This window comes from Medicago sativa, chromosome 7 (assembly GCF_051527215.1).
Source record: "Medicago sativa cultivar Bolivia chromosome 7, Bolivia_mono, whole genome shotgun sequence".
NCBI classification, from domain to species: Eukaryota; Viridiplantae; Streptophyta; class Magnoliopsida; order Fabales; family Fabaceae; genus Medicago; species Medicago sativa.
This window is the reverse complement of record NC_140755.1, coordinates 95,844,863-95,851,998: the sequence shown is the minus strand read 5'-3', so window position 1 is coordinate 95,851,998 and position 7,136 is coordinate 95,844,863. Positions and strand designations below refer to the sequence as shown.

The 7,136-nt window shown below is 34.9% G+C and overlaps 1 protein-coding gene across 2 annotated transcripts; it reads right to left on the bottom strand.

Moving 5' to 3' along the window:
* Positions 1-113: 113 nt before the first annotated feature.
* GRF3 (growth-regulating factor 3) lies at positions 114-6,583 on the bottom strand. 2 transcript variants are annotated; one of them, XM_085724888.1, is made up of 6 exons: positions 6,521-6,583; positions 4,868-5,254; positions 4,549-4,725; positions 4,050-4,341; positions 620-768; positions 114-556 (listed from the first exon to the last, which is right to left on the bottom strand). In XM_085724888.1, the coding sequence occupies exons 2-6, from the start codon at positions 5,064-5,066 to the stop codon at positions 276-278; spliced, it is 1,098 nt and encodes a 365-aa protein (XP_085581014.1). In that variant the 5' UTR covers positions 5,067-5,254; positions 6,521-6,583; the 3' UTR covers positions 114-275. The 2 variants fall into 2 exon arrangements, with proteins under 2 accessions (XP_085581014.1, XP_085581013.1); XM_085724887.1 differs by having other exon boundaries at positions 114-768.
* Between the last annotated feature and the right edge of the window lie 553 nt (positions 6,584-7,136).

Genomic DNA, 7,136 nt, shown 5'->3' with positions numbered 1-7,136 from the left:
TTGTGACATTTTTTTAGATATTGTGTGGCGTGCTCACTAGCTAGGTTTGGGGTATGTACCACTGTCCTTTGAGAAATGAATTAAATTAAATTAACTACAATCATAATGAAATGTTGATGAACAAAGCCATCCATTATCCTTTTCCTTCCCAACAACTAGTCAAGAAACACAGTTCAAAAGATTGATACAAAACGTGCCAGTGGTCCAACATTTCTCCAAAAGTGGAAACAAACCCCCAAAACAACACAAGTTAATTAAAGCACCAATTACTAAACTTAGGTGCTAATGTAGCTGGTTTCAGAACCAGAACAACGTGGCAACTGATGTAAAACACTAGTAGGTGAAGAAGTTGAAGTAGATGATCTAAGTGCCTCAGCAAGTGGTCCTCCCATTGAAGACACTTGATTACCTGAATTCCATCCTCCGATCCAATTCAATTGAAGTTGTTGTTGTTGCTGTTGTTGTTGCTGTTGCTGCTCAGTTTGTACTAGGCCCACATTCTCATTTCTTGGACATGGTTCTTCTGCATAGCCAGTGGACAGTTTCAATGACACATCTGAAGAAGAAATGTTGTTATTTCCTGGCATTGAAATTGAGAGACATGTGGAGGATGACCCACCATTGTTTTCAGCATTGTCAGACTCTTGCAGTGATCGTGGCCAATCGTCAAAAAAATGCCTTAGCATTTGCCCACCTGGTCTTCCATCCCCATCCACATGATCATCGCTTTCAGATAAGCTCTTCTCTTCAATTTTGGTCCCAGTGGAGCTGCATGGGGCCCAGTAATGAGACAGCATAAATATCAAGCAAGGCCAAGGACATCATATGAAAACAGTGTCCAACAAATTATACTATAATAAAAACAAATGTGCCTCTTGAAATTTGATTTTAGTATTCCGGTCACATTTATAAGCAAAAATGCACTTTTTAGATTCATTGAATACATAACGTATTTGACCTATATATTGGCCAAATACATTAAGAATTGAATGAATCTAAAAAGTGTTTTTTTGTTTATAAATGTGACCGGAGGGAGTATCTTAATAGAATTTTTCTATCATGTGTAAACCATCTTAATACGATAATAACTCAACTCTATAAAAAGGACTTGCATGGTTAGAGTTGTTGAAAAGTACTAATAATGGGCGTCCAGCAAATTTAAGACACACTTTGTACCATCATAAAAATTAATTTAAGCCTCAATTCTATAAAAATAAAACCAATTTGTATGGTGAATTATGACCCACTTATAATTAAAGTTAGGCTTAAATGCACTTTTGGCCCTCTATGTTTCAAATAGTTGCGATTTTGGCCCCCTAAGAAAAAAAATGGATATTTTGACCCCCTATGTTTTGGCCCTCTTTTGATTTGCTGATTTTGACCAGTCAACGCCCATGTGTCAAGTCACTAAGCTGAGGTGGCATACATGTGTGTAATTATTATTTAAAAATTAAAAGAAAATAATTCTGGCAATTAAAAAAATAAAAAAAGGATGGAATATATAGAAACATCACGTGACTATTTGGTTACAAATTGGATGATTTGGTTACAGATTTGCACAAATAATGGAGTGAGCATGGAGGAAAGAAGGTTGTTTCACTGCTGGAAGAGGATTTGGTTGCGTCAAAATGTGGTGGGAAGGTATTTGGTCCGCATGTGATTGAAGAACAGCAGTTTGAGGGTGAAGCTCAGAAATCCGTGAATCATGCTGATGATGAAGTTCCGATTCAGTTGGCCAGCAAGCTTCAGGAAACCGAGGCTGTTCTGGTGGAGCATACTAAACCTGGACCATGGAGCTTAGATTGGTTATCACAGCGGGAAGGTGTTTACATCCAACTCTATTCATGGTGCTGCTAGTGTGCAGAGATCGGAAGAGGCTCAACATGATGAATCTTCTACACAACCGCAAGTTAAGAGGAAGAAGAGAGCAGCATGTAAACATTCTGTTAGTTTCTTGAAAAAAGTGGCGAGAATGCCGGCTAGTGATCGAAAGCAAATTTTATTAACTTTGAAGAAACAAAAGATCAAAAGAAAATTGCATACTGTTGGTACCAAAGAAGGTGGGAGAATTTTGTATTGTTACATGGTAAACCAAAGAAGGTGGCGGAGGATGTTTGGCGAAGATCCTACCGTTGGAGAAGAAGAGAAAGAGGGTCACGTGCTTTCTCTATTTTTGCCATCCTTTTTTTATTTTTTTTTTTAATTTTCAGAATTATTTTCTTTTAATTTTTAAATAATAATTACACACATGTATGCCACCCAGGGGCGGATGTATATGAGAGCTATGTGGGACTATAGCTCCACATGCTTTTCCCCATAATGATGGTTCGGTACTGTTACAATACAAGGCTGTTGCTACTTTGGTGGAGTTCCTGGTTTTTTAGCAGAGAGCTGATATGTTGTGTGTGTGGCAGCTCTGTTGGTGTTTTTAGGAATTGCGTTGGTGCATTTTTGTGAGGCAGGGGTATGCATGGTTTTAGTTTCTAAGGGACCAGCTGTTAAGCTTTTGTTTTAATCTAACAGACTGCCTTTTTATATCCTTGCATCATAATTGGTTGGGTTTTAGTGTACTGCCAAAGCTTTTTTGGTTGCTGCTGTATTTTAATTAACCACCAAATATAATTTAGCTTCAGGTCTAGTTGGGAGAGGTGGGTTGTTTTGGTTTGGAATTTTGCTCTTCCGGGACCAAATTGAATAACGGAGCAAAAGTTGGGGGACCAAATTGATGATTTTAAGACTTATGGGACTAAAATGAAAACTGGAATTTAGTTGAGGGACCATTGAATTAATTTAGCCTTTTGATTATTTACGGTGTTCCGCCTATATACGGCACCGGATTTTTGTTCCTTTTTGTTTTATCCGCGAGTGGTACGGTTTTAGTATAACTCGACGTGAATAAATTTTGCATTATTGTTTTTTTTGAAATTTTAGCTCCACATGTATCTAAAGTCTGGATCCGCCCCTGATGCCACCTCAGCTAAGTGACTTGACACATGGACGTTGATGGTCAAAATCAGCAAATCAAAAGAGGGCCAAAACATAGGGGGTCAAAATATCCATTTTTTTTCTTAGGGGGTCAAAATCGCAACTATTTGAAACATAGGGGTCAAAAGTGCATTTAAGCCTTAAAGTTAATTATGTATGACCCACTTATAATTACTACTAGTACTTCATACTATTGTAGTACGACATTGGACTTAAGTTTCAATCAAGAGTGTCCATAAAGATTAAAAATCATATGGACGGCATGATTGATGATTTCTAAATTTAGTTTTAGAAAGAAACGGTTGGGGATTATTTGAACCAAATCCAAAGGCTTCATTATTTGCCAAGTATGAAACATATTGGCCATGCTCCCTCATTGGGGGTCCGTATCTCAGTTTGGTATCAGTCAAGTCCTGTCACAATGTTGAACTAATTACACCTTCCATTATTTGGTTATGCATCAAATTCAAACTTACTTTTTGAAGGTCAATGAACCCATCTTAAAAAGATGACAAAAGACAGAAAAAAAAGTTGTTCTGGCAAATGATGTCCCACTGGATTAAATGATCTTCATACACAAATTACAATGACTCAATCTTCTCAAAAACAAAGCTTATATCAAATCAACATAATTAGATGCAAGTTGAAGAAGAACCACCGATCTTATTAAAGATTTAAATGAAATTTATGTATAATCTACTAACGGCATAATTTCAAACTTGAACCAAGTGGCAACCTAAACAATAGTATGACAAGATTTCCCGACCCGCCCGGAAACCGAACAATCCGTAGAAACCGAGATGCAAACGGGAGGGCCGGTTTGGTCAACGGGTCTAAATATAGTTAAAAAATCGGTTTTCACGGGTAAAAACGGACGGATACGGGTGCAAATAATTGAACCGTCGGTACCCAAAGCTACTAGTAGTATTTTGTTACAAGTCATTATTAAACTTCAAATCAAAAATAAAAAAATACTACAAGTAATTACTCATTAGGCTACTACTAGCAAACCATTGTCATTTAATTAGTAAATTAAGAGAGAGAAGAGAAGAGAAGAAGATTACCGTTGATTAAAGTGAAGATCAAAAGGAGATTTGAATGAGGAGGAAGTAACAAGAGGCTGTGAAGAAATAGAAGACAAAGCAGAGAAAGATGAAGATCCACCGCCATTACTAGTTGGTGTGGGAAGTTCCACAGGCTTTCTTGAACGGTTTCTACCACGATGCATGTGTCTTTCACAGTACTTTTGTCCAGCCACCACATCCCTCGCACACCGCCACTTTTTACCGTCTGTTCTCCGGCAACGACCTGGCTCTGGATCCATTGCTCCTCTTCCCCAGTACCCACTTTGCAACACTAATAAAAACAACAACAAAAACATTTTTAAAATAATGTACTACACTTTGTTGTTTTTATCTCATCCAAGTAAAAATAATGTTACTGGGGGAATATTCAATTATATCATATCCCAAAACACGAAGAAAAGAAAGTGTGTTTTTTGGTTTTGTTTTGGAGTATGTGATATGGAAAACCGTGTAAGAAACCAAGTAGAATGAAACTTACATGCTGTAGGTTGATAATGATGAAGAAAATAAGGAGATGAATGAAGAAGACTTTTCTTGATAGGTTGAAGAAGTTCAGGAGGAACAGAAGCACCAACCAACATGTATCTAAATATCAAAGCCTGTAACTCAAGTTCTTGCCACTGAGATAAGCTGAAATGGCTTCCCATTCCCATTCCTAATAATGTAAGAACTTGTTAAAGTGTTGGATCCAAAAGAAGAAAGATGTAGTAGTAGTAACTTTGAAAGCACACTTGAAACAAAAAAGTACTTGTAGTAAGTAAGTAACTAATGCGTTAAGCTAACTCAAAATAACTTACTAGGAAATCTGTTGTTGGAAGCTAATGCTGAATCTGACAAGTTGGTGACTTTGGTGTTGGGTTGAGGTACAAACAAAGGAAGTGCAGGTGATTGTTGGTGGTGTTGATGAGCAGGGTGAAGAAGTTTTGGCATCTTTGTGGAATGTTGTTTCTCTGACTCATGCTGTTGGTTTCTCCATTGTTTCGTATCAAAGTCCATGGAGAGAGATAGTGCAGTGAAGTGCAGGTATTAAGATTGGTGGTGATGCTTTTTGTAAAGTGTAAATTACTAGTACTAGTACTTGGTTAGGTGACTGTGGTGGATGTGTAAAAACCAAGTACTGTGTATGGGAAAACCTCCTTTTTGTACAGAAGCTCTGTAGGTTCCTTTATATCTTTGGCAGATACCTGTAAGACAGAAATTAATGTTTAAATCATTTTTTGACATCTACTGTATTTTCTTTTATTTGTGGTTTTAGACATTTTATTTCTAAATTAGAATACATTATTTTTCGGTTTTTAAAATTGAGTTTGCTAACTGATACCTTCAAGACCTTGGCTACAAAATACGTAATTTCGTCTTCGAAATATAAAGTTTTTACTTTTGATTACGTAATAATTAAACACTTTTAGCAACTGCTTAAACAACATCTCTAAGACACTCATTAGTATTCTTTTTTAAAATTTCATATGTTTCCTCTATCACTCAATGAAGTTGTTTTGTGTTTATGTGTCAAGTTGAACAATGTAAGAAATAAAAAAAATCTCAATGATTCACGGTGCATATTTTAAAGGAAATATAATTATTTAGAATTTTATTTATTATATGATACTTCCATGACAAGGAAATAAATATTACTACCGTGCTTTGTGTATATTTTATTCTACTTTTAGAATTGTCAAAATTAAGTCGTGTTATTGATTCTAGCATATTTGGTTGTTTTCGAGTAATTAATGTTCATTTACAATTAACTCTACTTTGAAACTATAATTTATAGTTTTTAATTTTAGGATTAAATAAGTTTTTGTCCTTAAAAATATACAAACTTTTGTTTAAATCCCTAAAATAAAAACGGACTTTTCTCACATTCACAAAATATTTTGTTTCGATTTTGACCTCTACTAAAGATATAATTTGAACATTTTCTTGATATTTCTTGAACATGATGTGGATAAACATGAGTTGAACATAATAAATAGAGATAATTTAAATATATTAAGAATATAAACTTGTCACTAAAGACCAAAAACTAGATCAAATTTTGGGAGGATGAAAGCAACTCATTTTTATGTTTTATAACCAAAACATAATAAATTTACGTATATTTAAAAATATAACTCTTATTCAAAGATTGATTTGAAATCCAAATCAATTTATTTTTAACTCATTTCTAAATGGCTAGAGACAAAAAAAATACTAATTATACTGTAGTGTAAGAGTAATAAACAAACATCAAATGAAAAAGAAATGGAGTGGTGGTGAGATAGAGAGAGAGAGAGAGAGAAAGGATTCTGACAGAAAAGCCTGCAAAATTTGTTTTTAAAGGAAGTGGGGAAGGAAGGGTTAGATAGAGCACTTGAGAAAAGACAGTCAGACAAGACAGTTGAGTGAAAAAAGAAGAGCTTAACCCTTAAAAATAATAATAATATAATAATAGTGAGAGATGATAGAACCTGCGGTATTTGTCTTTCTGCTTTTGCTTCGGAAATACCACTCTCCAGGGAAATAGTAGCAGCACCCAGCATCATGGCATGGGGTTTCTAACTTTTTTATTTATATAATAATAATGCTATAGCAGCAGCATCTACTCTATCTATAGCAACAGCTTCACAGTATAGTATAGAGTATTTAATTAAAATTTGTCTTTTGGTGTGTTTTTATTTTATTTTTTGAAAGGAAATAAAAGGTTGAATTTGTGTTTCTAGTTTTGGATGAATCTGTCTTCTGCAGGCAGAGAGAGATACTAATGAAGACTGACAAATGGAGTTTTGATCCGACACTGCAGTTCTATTTCAGTAGCTGAGAAGATTATGAAAAGATTTTCGTTATTCCATTTCTTATGCATCGGAGAGTGAGAGTGGGAACAGAATACAGATTTTGACTTTGCTATCATTGGAGTTACAAACAAACAAGGGCGCAAATTAATCCTTCTCTCTCTTTTTTTAAACCTCACATCTCTTTTTAGAAAATGATTTTCATCCTTTTTAAAATGTTTTCTTTTTAAAATATTCATTTATATTTTTCAAATTTATATTACAAATTGAGTAGTACTATGATAGTATGAATATA